The following is a 13,936-nucleotide window of genomic DNA, read 5'->3' as shown; positions in this document are numbered from 1 at the left end:
TTCTACAAAAGTGGACCACACCCTTCCCTTTCTTCACTTCTATATAAAGCCTCGTCTTCCATCTCTTTCTTGGAGTCCGTTATTATAGAACTCCATATGTATGGATAAATTTTTATCATTAGATGTATTTTTAAGACAATTTACATATAGATAAAAATTAGATTTATTATTAAGACAATATATATAAAGATAGGGTGAATTTTTTTTCTCTTCTCAGGAGACCGTGTTTCTGAACTTTCGACACTTGATCAAGTGGTGTCACCTCCCTTAGGGCATGTACAAGGGGCGAGGAAGCCCAGCGATGAAGTGGGCTTCCTCGCCCCACTTCATCTTCTCGCCCCTCCAAGGGGTGAGAATCTCGCACGCGGATGTTATCCGCGTCTCCGCGCGGTGATGCCCCATCTTTTTTTTTTAATTTGTTCTTTAATTTATTCAAACGGCTTTCTTATTTTTTCTTTTTCTTTTTTTTTTACTTTTTTTATTTCTTTTTTTTTAAATTGCATGGTGAGATTAATCTGGCCGTTGAAGATCCAACGGTCCAAATTAATATGACCTTTTAAATCATTAAAAATTTAAATAATTAATCATTAAAAAATTATTTAATTTTTTTAAAAAAATAAAAAATTCAAAAAAACCTCCAACGGCTAGTAACGGCTATATTTTTCAATCTTCTATATATATTCTTCATTACTCCTTTGATAAATCATCAACTTCTACTACACTTTTATTCTACAAAAAAAATCTTCTTCTTTGATTTCATTCAATCCAAATCCGAAATTGAATCCATGGAACAATGATGATCTTAATTCTTCTCCACCAAACTTTTCGCAATTCAATACCCAGTGGATTGGTCTTTCTCAATCGCAATACTCCGATGAGCAAATGTTGAGTCACATGTTCAATCAAACTCAATTTTCTCAAAATCCAAACGAAGTCTCTCCTCCTATTTTCGAAACTACATCCTCAAAATCAAAAGGAAAAAGAAAACAAGTTGTTGCTGCAAGTGGGGGTGACGCCATCACGAGGAAAAAATGGTTGAAAGATGAAGATGAATGTCTTGCAAAGGCATGGTGCAACGCGTCTACCAATCCGGCACTTGAAAATGACCAAAGCAATGCTAGTTTTTGGGAAATGGTTGAAAAAAAATATAATCAAGAGTTGCCAATAGGATGAAAAGTTCGTTCTAGGGACAACATGCGCCAACATTTTCAAGATCTTGCAAAACGAGTTTTCGCTTTTCAAAACAAAATGAGCGAAATAGAAGCCCTCAACCAAAGTGGATCGTCATTTGAAATGAAGGTATTTTAAAAATTTTATCACAATGTTTTATTCTACTTTGATAGTAAAAAAATTGCTAAATTATTATTTTTAATTAGTATGCTCAAGCTCAAACAATGTTTGAGAGAGATTGTGGAACCGCATGGTCCGACGAAAAAACTTGGTTAGTCCTTAAGGATCAACCGAAATAGAGGATATGATCGTTAGCAAAATACGAAGGCGGTGCGACAAATGCGACCAAAAAGCTGAAAAATATTGATGGTGAATCATCTCCATCTCCTTTCTCCATTCCCACTGATACGCCTACAGCCGATGAAGGAAATGACGTGCAAGAAGTGGAGAAAACCATTAGACCAATGGGAAGAAAGGCCTTCAAAGCGAACATGAAAGGATCTGGCTCAAAAAATTCCATGACAGATTTGTATGCAAAAATGCGTGAGGAGCAAACAAGATTTTATGAAATTGAGGATACGAAAATTTCTATGGCAATAGAACATTATGCAAAAATTGAGGAACGGATGTCCAAAAAGCACGAAATAGAGTTGAGGAAGCAATAAATGAAGGAAAGAAAACAAGCGATGAAAGAGATGGAGGCTGAGAGAGAGCAAGAAAATCGAATCATGGAAAAAGATATTAATGATCCAAACATGAATGATGTGCAACGTGAATATTTTACGAAGATGCAACAAGCAATTCTTCGTAAGGGCAGTAATTTATTTTGTTGTTGGTATTGCTTTAATTATTTGTACTTTTTAAAATTTCTTAATTTCGTGTATTTTGAATTTTTTGTAATATTTAAATTTTAATTATGTGTAATTTTAATTTCTTTTAATTTATGCAAATTTATTTTGTGTTTAAATAAAAATATATATTTAATAAAATAAAAAATTAATATTTCAACATCATCTCACCCTCGCAGAACCAAGCAATGAAGTTATCATCGCTGACATCATCATGCAATGAAGTTATCAACTTCCTCACACCAACTTCATCTCACCCTTGAACATGCTCTTATGGGCGATTTATACTCACAAGCCCCAGTGCCCCAACCCTCGTAATAATATATATATATATATATATATATATATATATATATATATGTAAGAGGATCATGTCATGGTCTCTTGACATGGTCACAAAAAAATTCACAAAAAATATATATATATAAAAAAAGACCAAAAAACAAAACTTAAGTGCACCCTTCAATTAGGTTGGAAAAAAAAGTGAGAAAGAGGTTATGTAATTATCCTCCACTCTCTTTGTATCATAATATCCATCTTTGCACTTCAAATCAAACACTAATACCGACTCACTTTAGCAAAAATATAATATATAAAAATATTTTTTTTGTTACGTTGCACACGAAATGCGTGTGTGATGCTGCTAGTATTAAAAAAAAGTATGAAGATCAATTGAAAATTATAATCATGGTTTTAAATATCCCAATTTCAACATATAATTAACCGAATGGTGAATAGTGAAGGATAATGGCTAATTGGCTATAACTGAGTCGGTATCTCAATTAGGGGTGTTATCGAGCCGAGTCACTACTCGAGCTCGAGTTCGAGCACATATTTTACTACTCGATCGAGCTCGATTGAGTAGTAAAATATGTGCTCGAGCTCGTTTGTAGTTCGAGTAGTCGAGCTCGAGCTCGAGCTCGAGCCTGAGCCTGAATTAAAAAAAAATATAAATTAAAAATAAATGAATAAATAAATAAATATTATATTATATATATTATATAAATAAATAAATAAATATAATAAATAAATATTATAAATAAATGAATAAATATATAAATATTATAATTATAAATAAATAAATATATAAATATAATATTATATATATTATATTTTTTAATATTTTTTTATATTATTTTTATATATGTATGTGTGTCTTATCAAGTAGCTCGCGAGTTACTCGAGCACATAGATTTAAAGCTCGACTCGAGCTCGATTATATGCTCGAGCTACTCGAGCTCGGTCAAATCGAGCTCGAGTCGAGCTTTGACCGAGCTGCTCGCGAGTAGCTCGGCTCGTTTACACCCCTAATCTCAATGACTAACAATGACTAACGTGCTTTTCAATTAGTAAAGACTAGCATCCATGCACACGCTTTGCGTGTGATATAATATATAATATTATGTATTTACATACATATACATATACATATATACATATATATATATATATATTATCATGATTTATTTTTTATTATTACAAAATAGTTGGTTAAAAAATAACATGGAGAAGAATGTGAAAAGTGGGTAGTTATATGTTGGTAGGGGTAATTTGATACAAACATTAAAATGACAAAAAACAGTTACTCTAGCACCCTTATGCATTATAATATAATATATATATATATATATATATATTGACTGCAATAAATATCACTTTCATCTTCTCGATACAAATATCGTCTACAACATTTTCCACAACCATTCTACACGTTACACGAAAGTTGTCACATGTATCAAATCATATCATATAACGGGATCATTTCAACCTACCTATACAGGCATTACCCATGATAGATCTAAAAGTGATCATTTATCAATATATGCGAGGTCCACCCCATATTTATTGATAAATGACAACTGTTAGATGTATGTCAGATACTGTGTATAGGTAGAATCTCACTTACCCATGTTACCAAAAAACACTTGCACTTAGGGGTGAGCATTCGGTCGGTTCGGTCGATTTCAAATAACCGAACCGAACCGATTTTGTTTTTGAAAACCGAAACCGACTGATTAACTTGAAATAACCGATCAAAACCGAACCGAAAAAAATCGGTTAATTCGGTCGGTGACCGAGTTAACCGATTTTTTTTAAAGAAAACCCTTGTGCCGAGTTCAGCTGCAAAACTGTGCAATTGTAATAAAAAAACTCATTTTTGCCCACAAATAAGTGATTTCATGCGATTAAAAGCACAAAGTATATGTAATTTTACATTAGAAACATGACAAAAATAATTACAGAAATGATGAAAATTAATCGAATGGGGCACAGTAACTATTCTCAGGGAATGTTAATCACCTCACCGGAATGAAATTTACTTTTTTAGAGATAAACGAGCGACCCCAATAATCGAAGACGAAGAACGCAGAGAGAAAGACGAAGAGCGCAGAGGCCAGAGATGAACAATGAATTTTTTCAATTTAGGCCCAGTTTGACTCGCTGGATAAGAGTGTGATTGGGTTTTTAATCACCACTCATCCAACGTTTCTTTCGTTTTTGGTGTCTTTTATCTAGTCCATGGGCCCGACATTATATTCTGAAAAGTAGGCAGTAGACATCCCAATCTTGCCGTGTGATGATTTCTATCAACATCAATGGTGTCAAAGCATTTTACAATTTTACCCTCGTTTTAAATATATGAAAATATTAAACCTCACCATTTTAGATCTGATTCATTAGAAAACGCATGTGTTGGGCTTCATCTGCAAAAAATGTAGAGAACGAGATCGATTTCCACAAGGTAAAAATCATCGAACTCTTCTTCAAACCATGTATATCTTTGGAAATGGTTTTCACACACTGGAAAAATGTGGCAGGAAGGACGGTTTCAAGTGTTGAAATCAGTTGGGCGATTTTATAACTCTCAAAGCTCTGGGAGGAACTAGAACCAGTGAAACACGGTTTACTGCTGTTCGAAAGAGATATCAAAAGTTAAGAATCCCGGTAAGATGTTAGGTTACCCAAATACTAGACTAATTTTGTTGAAAAACACACGTATTGCTCTTGTTTTTTTTGTCTTTTATATATTTTTTCTTCAAGAAATAATTCTTGATAAAGAAAATTTCTTGAGTTCATCCCCATTAGTGTTACACTTTACTGTCAATATGCAAGTAATGTACTGTCCTGATTTTTTTTTATTTCTTTTAGTTCTGGAATGATATTTTTTATAGATTGGTTTTGAAAGAAAATATAATTACAGATTTGAACAAATGCATACATAATAATCTTCCTATGCGCAGACCTCTGTTATGGATGTGAATTGTGTAAAATTATTTATATTCATAATATGGCAGAGTTGGTTTGCCATGCATGAAGAAGATGGATATGCCCAAGAGTTGCTAGTACTGCAACAAATCCTTATATCTTCATTTGTGTTCATTACTGTTGTATCACGTTTCTACGTTAAGTTTGTATCTCGAAAAAAAGTAGACTGCATAGAAGAGGCGTACGACACAATGATTCTGAAAGAATAAATGCTCAAATCAGTCACTTACATAGGATAATTGAAGTCGGAGACATTCAGTGTGTTGTTAATTTGAGGATGACACGTAATGTGTTCGCACGACTATGTTACCTACTCACCCATGTAGGTGGATTAGTGGAATCTAGGTACGTACGAGTTGAAGAGAAGGTTGCAATGTTCTTGTCTATTCTAGCGCACCATAAGAAAAATAGAATTATTGGCCACGACTACCGACGAAGTGGCCATACTGTTAATAGTCATTTCCATGAAGTGCTTAGATGTGTTTTGAAACTACACCCACTACTTCTTGTGAAACCAACTCCTGTGGAAGATAATTGCTCAAGTGAAACTTGAAAATGGTTCAAGGTATGTTTACTTATGCTTCTGTACAATAATAAGTTATTTCAATTACCATTAAGTATTCATTTTCTTATTACTTTGAATCATTTAAATCCAGTGCTTTCATCATTTTTATATAGGGTTGTCTTGGCGCATTGGATGGTACCTATGTTAGTGTTCAAGTACCAAATAAAGACAAGGCAAAATATAGAACAAGGAAAGGAACAACGACTCTTAATGTACTGGGTGTTTGTGACCGCAATATGAATTTTATTTACGCACTAACAGGTTGGGAAGGATCGGCTGCAAATGCTAGAGTTCTTCGAGATGCAATTACCCAGGAAGATGGTTTAAAGGTTCCAAGAGGTAAAATTTACCTTTCCTCTAATCTTTATAATATTATTTTTATTATAAAAATCGTATAATTAAATTTAGTGTATTCATTGTAGGGTGTTATTATCTATGTGATAATGGTTATGCAAATGTGGTGGGCTTTTTAACACCATATAGGAGAACACGGTATCATCTGAATGATTGGACAATTGGAGCTACTAGTCCACAGAACTACAAAGAATATTTTAATTCAAAGCATTGTCGCGCACGAAATGTCATTGAACGAGCATTTGGTTTGCTAAAGAGACGATGGGCAGTTCTCAGGAGTCCAACATTTTACTCCTTACAAGTGCAGAACCGTATGATATTGGCATGTATGCTTCTACATAATTTTATTCGGTTTGAAATGCCTGAAGATCCACTGGAGGAGGTTGACGAAGCAAGTAATTGCAACACGGAAAATATTGAAGAATATTTCATTGATAACATTGAGTCATCTCCATCTTGGGAGTTGTGGCGAGATGACCTTGCGATGTCGATGTATAATAGTTAACGAAATACTCCTGTCATGACCTACAACCTAGTGTCCTGGTATATTTTGGTTGCCCTCTTGTGTATTTGGTTTCTGTATTGACTTTGAAAAATTCAATGCTTTATCGTGACATAAATAAGTTTTTGTGGTGGCTATGATACTGATGTTTGATATATTCTATGTGATACGTGCTTGCTGTTTTTTATGCAATAATGCATACATTTATTTTGTACTATCGTTATCATGGTCACTTTATTGTTTCTTACATGTTTATTATTGGTGGTAGGTATTCTGGTAACATAATTACACATGGACATCGGAGCTTCTACTAATACAGCGTCAAGTCGGAGAAAGAAATCAGATAAAAGTAGAAGGGTGTGGACTACGCAGGAGGAGGAAGTTCTGGTACAAGCATTGAAGGATGCAGTAGCTAATGGCTGGAAAAGCGAGAATGGTTTCAAATGTGGGTACCTGAATGTATTGGAAAAACATATAATGAAAATATTCCCACATACTGACTTACGTGGAATCCCTCATATCAACTCAAAAATACATGTGTGGAAAAAGACTCATGGAACGTTGGTTACAATGCTGAGTAGAAGTGGAATTGGTTGGAACGAGTCACAAAAAATGATCGAGGCAACAAATGAAGGTTGGGAAGCATTTGTGAAGGTAAATAAAGTAGTCAGAATGTTTCTACGTATACCGTAACCATATATTATTTATTTAACTTTACAAATTCTTTTCTTTGACAGATTGATAATAACGTGCGTACATGGTGCTACAAATCGTGGCCTTATTATCCAGATTGGTGTGAGATATTTGGATGCGATCGTGCAACAGGACAACATGCACAGACTTTTGCTACCGCAGTGCAACATGTGCTTGAAATTGGTGATGACAAGGCCGCTGAAATGGAAGTAGGCTTAGAAGACATATTCCGTGATATCGAGGGGGGTGGTGAATGTAATTCAGTCAACAATCCAAGTCCATTCAATACCTCTGGGAGTCAAAAGTCGACTTCAAAGAAGCGTAAAAAGCCGACGAAAGGTGAAGAACTATTTGTCGATGCCATCAATAACTTTACTGCTATGACTAAGGAGGCGATATCCGATCTTGGTAAACGTATTAGCCACGACCACGAGATTGCGGTACCTGTTTCAAAGGATCTATTGGATGTGCTTCAAGGGATTACTGGGCTGACAAGGGATGAACGACAAATTGTAGCTGAGATATTGATGGAGAAGCCGAAAAAGTTAGCAGTGTTCTTGAGCCTCCAAGACGATGAGAAATTATCGTTTATAAGGAGGATTTCAAAAAATTAGTGGCAGTGTTTGTTCGTAATGTCAACTATTTTGTTATGTTATCTTCCGCCTTTTGTTAGTGAACCATATATATGACTCATTATTTTGGGTACTGCTGGTACTTGGAAGGTAAATGCTCATGTATGTGGAAGGTAATTAATGCTGAAGATAGTGCATATTAGTATAAAGAAACTGTGTGTTTAATGTTGTACAAAGTAAGAGCCATTGAACTGTGTTCTGGCTATTGTGTTTTGGGTCATTTGTATTGATGTACTATTTTGAAAGCGCTATAAATATGCACTACGTTGGAAGATGGTGCTCTTGATTCTTTTGTTATGTTGCTTTTGACAAATTAAATGCAAATGGTTTATCAAGCAATACACATTTGACTGATAATGCCTCGTTCAAATTCTTAGTGACTTTTTTTTTAAACATGTGACAAACACAACGATGATGGACAATGCGCAAATTCCGTTAAATTTACAATAATGAATATGACCACAATGTATGTTATCCCAATTAGATATGTGATTAATTCAAAAGATTAACCAATTGAAAAGTAGAAACAATGAAAACAACAATTGAATACACATATATTTCAACAGTAATATAACATTAGATGGAACCTCTTATATATGCATCACAACATCACAATATTTCCCACAAAAACCATCACCCACCACTAACTTTAACAAGACATCAGACAACCATAATATATCACAAAAACCATGACCGAACACTAACTTAAACAACGCATCAGACAACCAGAATATATCACAAAAACCATGACACCGACCTAACATAAGTAGAAACCAACCAACCATAACCTATTAACATTGTCCAAAAACAGCAAAAGAGAGGTCCCATACCATAATACATAACATTTCCATATGCATCTTCACCCAAGAAGTTTCACAGTCTCACAACTGGCTTGTGAGCTTTGAAGTTCTGTTGAACTTTCTAGGAATTATTCTGTTTCAATGACTGCCATGGTACTAGTACCTACACACTCCGAAGTCTTCAACTTGTTCTTCACCACAGGTTCGAAGTTTACGTTTTCAAGTACAACAGTCTTGGTAACCAATTTATCCATAGTATTTCTTGTCAATATCTCTTTCACAGAGAGGGGTTTGTTGATCGCATATTTGTTAACACGAGCTTCAGGCATGCTTGTGTTTGGACGTTTCGCAGGTGTGGTCATGACAACTATTTCATCATCTGAATCGACATAGATAACCTCCACATTCTTATTGGAGTGACTCGGCTGCACTTTCCACCAACAATTTGTAACACTCTCTTCAGAGGAATGCTGGTATTTTGCAGACATTCTTAGTTTTCAAGGGATGAGGAAGATATATTTCAGATAAATAAGAAGTGTTTTATTTGGCCGATACATTATGCACACTGCCTTAAATAGAAAATTACAAGTAAACATTTCACTTATGAAGCATTTACTCTGTTTCTACCTTCCACAACCACCACAATAATGTGACAAAACAGCCACTAGTCAGAAGTAGAATTCATTTACACTCATGTCATTCTTGAACAGTGACCTTTGCATCAAAACTGAATCTATACATTATTACACGTCATTAAATTTGAATTTGGAGCTTCATGGGTTAGGCAAATTTTGAGTAATTAAAATATTTTTTACAATTTTAACTTGATTAATTAAAAAGCAAGAATGGAGTAGTAGAAACAAAATATTTCATATTCAAAATATGATGATCCAATACATTACCGTCTATTACAACTACAAACACACTTACACCACAAAGGTTACAAACACTGCTATAACATATTTCACTAATATTAATCACCATATTACTTGGAGACAACAATACACAATATCAAGAAAAGTAAAACACAAAGAACTGTTGACACACAACCGAAACAACAACAAATTTCATCTCCAGTATATGTTGGGGGTGTTCGAACGACTCGAGGGATGTGAGGAGGTGAAAGTGACCTGTGCTCAGCGGTTGGTGTGGAACTCTCAACATTGGATGATGTTTCATTGACAATCACTTCATGATTCACAACTTTTCTATTCACACAGTTGCCCGATGTTCCACCACTCGATGCATTTCCAGTATACATAGTCTGCATATTAGGCACATTATGGATCCGATGGTAGTCATCATACCAAATGAACTTGTTTGGATGTTTCAAAGATGCTGGACAGATGTAGTAATACTTTCCAGGATGGCTAGCGAGTTCACCAGCTTGTCGTAGAATCATTAAACCATTCCCACATTGACATTGGGGTGGATTTCGCGACTCCATATCACTGATTAGTTAATAAATTAACATGATCCAACCATAAAATCTAATTAAGAATTGTATATGAACCACAATTATAAATTCCATAATTTGACTAATATTACGTAATGTAACAAAACAGATGTATGCTAAAACAGATCAACCAGGCGCAAAAATTCGGTTCTCATTGATGTTTAGTCCTCGAAAATCTACTATATAATTTTTTATATTTATTTTCAACCAATAATTTACATAGTGCCACAAGTTATCTTCTTATGTACGTGAATCGGTGAAAACAAATGGTGACAATTGACAAACAACAAAGATGAAGGTATGCGTATTCTGTTACATACATATCATAAACATCAACATATGACTTATTTCAATGTTTGAAAGCGAGAATAAACATCTTATCCTTATTACCCAAAATGACAACAAAATAAATAAACTGAATGGAATCAAAAATTTAAAGAAACCAATTTTAGCAAAAACCCCAATTTTAATTAGGTCACTTACCACACAAATCAAAAAACATAACATGGGCTTACCGATATTAGTGGAGTTGGGTTGCCTCGCCAATTGAGATGATAAGTACTATTTTCAGAAGAAAAGAAAACCTGTAGTGAAGCTCTTGGATGGTGGCGTGAGGTAAAGAAAAGATTGAAAGAAACCATGAACTACATGAAAAGGTGTGTAGGGGTATTTTTGGCAATGAAGTCAAATGTACATTATCAATCATTCAAAATAAAATTCAGTCAAACACCATATAACTCATACTAGTATATTAATTGTCTACCTGTTTTTTTTCACAATCCCAAATATAATCTATCAATCTTTCATCTCATCTCACGTATCAAACGGTTAGGAATTGATGATTTTGGGCTAATCGATGGCTTTATTTGACCATTTAGGGCTAAACGGACGTGGGCTTTTAGTATTGAATTTGCAAGCCCATATCAAAAACCGAAACGATTTAACCGATTTGACCGATTTTTTTATAAATTAAAACCGAATTTTCGAAATAACCGAACCGAATTTTCGAATTAGATCGGTTCGGTCGGTTAATTTGGTTTAACCGAATTTATGCTCACCCCTACCTGCACTGCTTCGGGTTCTTGCATGCACAAACAAACACCAACAATTGCTTCTAAAACAAAAATCACTAATGACGCTCGCATTATTCGCATATGGAAAATTGAGAGGTTTAATCGTATAAAAAAATCTTTGTACATAGACAAAACACACGTCATTCTTTCTATATTAATAAAAAATACTTATTCAAGTGGAAGTAGTGTTGGATTCAAATATCAATTTCATATCCACACACCAACAAAAAAACTGAACACAGTCAAAATTATTGGAACTGAGTTGAGCTAAAATCCGATCGATTTCAGGAACACAAAATCAGCGGTTATTACATGGATTGGGAGATCCGATGGAGGCGTGGGTCAGGCTTCGGATCTGTAGCGGTAGAACTTCCCGATGACGTGTAGGGCGGTGACGAAGCCGATGAAGCAGAGGCTCATGACCAGAACCACCGTGGGGCTGATTTTGAGACCCGGCGCATCATCCGTGTAGAAGCGAAGCATGTTGGCACCGGATCCAGCGCTTCCGCCGATGTCGGAGGAAGATCCGCTTCCCAGCCTGCGACGGCGCATCCCCGCCGTGGCGGCGGCGGAGCCGCGCGGGGCCGCTCCTACGACGCCCGGGCGAGAGGTGGTCCCGGAGGAAGATTGCGACTGTGAAGAACCGCGTACCATCGTGGATCGAAAGTACTGACGGAGGAGGTAATGATTTTCGGAAAAATCAATAGGGATATATGGATCATTCTGATTATATATTATATTATTATATTATATTAAAGTATTGAAAATTAGAAGTTGTTTGGATAAACATGGTCGGAAATTACTTCGTGAAAATGGTGTACCAAACGCCAAGCTATGGACTAGTTCATCAGTGTTGACGTCATAAAAACATAAAAGGGAGAATAAAAAATATTATAAAATAATAAGTACAACATTAAGCAACCAATTAATACAAATAATTTTTGTAAAAAAATATAAGATAGATAAATTCTTCATAATCAATAAACTAATCTTTCACGCGATTTTGCCTCCCTAGCTTGCCCAAATTTGCTAAATCAAATCGGCTAGAAGTTAATAACAAGTAGTGTGTAGGAGAAGTTTTTAAAAAGTATTTCACAACTTTTACGTAATAAAATAATAATGTGTTTCTCTATCACGTAGCTAGCAATTCATATTTTTGAAAAGAGATGTTAATTGGATTTAAGATCGAATTTAATTCAACCTAAATAGTTTTTTTAGTCCACTTTGATTGATACCAATCCAAACTATGTGCTGATCGGTCAACCCATATTAGCCCCAAATTTTTTTACGCGTAAAGCAAATTAGAATTAGGAGTTGAACTCCCAAAATTCCAAAACCTGGGCTAAGGCCCGATAACTGGGCTGCCCGTGCAAGTTCAAAACCTGGGCTAAGCCTCGAAATCTGGGCTGCCACAAGAACGGTCTTCTTTATGGCTAGGAATCAAGAATTAGCCTTTGCCGGGTTGGTTGAATATATTTTTCAATAAAGAATATATTGTATCTGTAAATTTTGCAATTAATAAATTTTAAGTGTGGTATTTTATTTTTTGTAAAGTTCGTAGATTCTATACATATTTTTCAATAATAAGTGAGCACGTTTGTTGGTCAAAGTAGTTGCTAAAAGTCAAGTGTTATTGATTAATAATATACATATATTGTGGGACTTCAAACTCGAGATCTCGTCTCTTTGGGTGCCATTGAGTCAAAGATTGGATGCATGATAAACTGTTATATTGATAATTTAAGTTTGGCACTAAATGATTTATTGATAATTAATGTTTTTTGTTTGCAAAATTGATTAATGGTTCACGCTGTTCGATTTTGATACATAATATTTTTAAAAGTAAATTAATTATAGTCCCAAGTCCAACTGCTATCTTTTAAACTAACTGAAAGGATGCGGATAATATCAAAAATGTATTTTCAGTATCCAAAGCATAATAAATAATGATCAATTTCCATCCAATATTTTTAAAGTAAACAATTTTAAGACCCCATGTATTGGAATCATTGAATTGTAGCACCCACCATTAGCTTTTTCTATCCACGCCTTTTTGAATGTATTGAATACAGGAAATTATATTTTATTAAAATAAATTTGCATGGCATCAAAATCTTTCTTAGATTTTCGGAAAATCAAATTTTATTATAATGTCTTTTCCCATCAATTTTTCCAATAATAATGCAACATGTAATTTCTCGTTGTAAATTTAATGTTTTCTTCTAAAAATGGTATATTCTATATATATTTTTTTGATTTGGTATATTCTATATTTGATCTATTTAAAAAGTACATGGATGCGACAAAATGAAATAAAATAACGGGGCCAAAATTGATTAATTTGGGTCACATCATTTATTGTATAGAGTCTTAGTCGCTTAGACTGTTAGACATTTTCCAATATGATAGAGGTATGGATTCGATCTCGTGTGATAACAAAAAAAAACTCCTCGATCCTATGTGTGATAAAAAATAAAATAAAGAAAGAAAGAAAAAGAAAAAGAAAAAAGAAAAAGAACTGATTAATTTCGATATAGTAGGAAGCAAACTTGATTAGTTTGAAAATTAGGAGACCG

At 34.4% G+C, this 13,936-nt stretch overlaps 2 protein-coding genes across 2 annotated transcripts; one reads left to right on the top strand and one right to left on the bottom strand.

Annotated features, from left to right (window-relative positions):
* Window positions 1–1,835: 1,835 nt before the first annotated feature.
* LOC140878531 (uncharacterized) lies at window positions 1,836–6,709 on the top strand. Its single transcript, XM_073282130.1, has 3 exons — window positions 1,836–1,986; window positions 6,112–6,189; window positions 6,273–6,709. Exons 1-3 carry the CDS (start codon window positions 1,836–1,838, stop codon window positions 6,707–6,709), a joined length of 666 nt encoding a protein of 221 aa, XP_073138231.1.
* A 4,794-nt stretch (window positions 6,710–11,503) lies between these two features.
* On the bottom strand, window positions 11,504–12,800 carry LOC140882640 (protein transport protein Sec61 subunit beta). Its single transcript, XM_073288759.1, has one exon. It carries the CDS (start codon window positions 12,012–12,014, stop codon window positions 11,703–11,705), a length of 312 nt encoding a protein of 103 aa, XP_073144860.1. The 5' UTR covers window positions 12,015–12,800; the 3' UTR covers window positions 11,504–11,702.
* Between the last annotated feature and the right edge of the window lie 1,136 nt (window positions 12,801–13,936).

This window comes from Henckelia pumila, chromosome 2 (genome assembly GCF_033568475.1).
Source record: "Henckelia pumila isolate YLH828 chromosome 2, ASM3356847v2, whole genome shotgun sequence".
Lineage (NCBI taxonomy): Eukaryota > Viridiplantae > Streptophyta > Magnoliopsida > Lamiales > Gesneriaceae > Henckelia > Henckelia pumila.
This window is presented reverse-complemented; position numbering and strand designations above follow the sequence as displayed.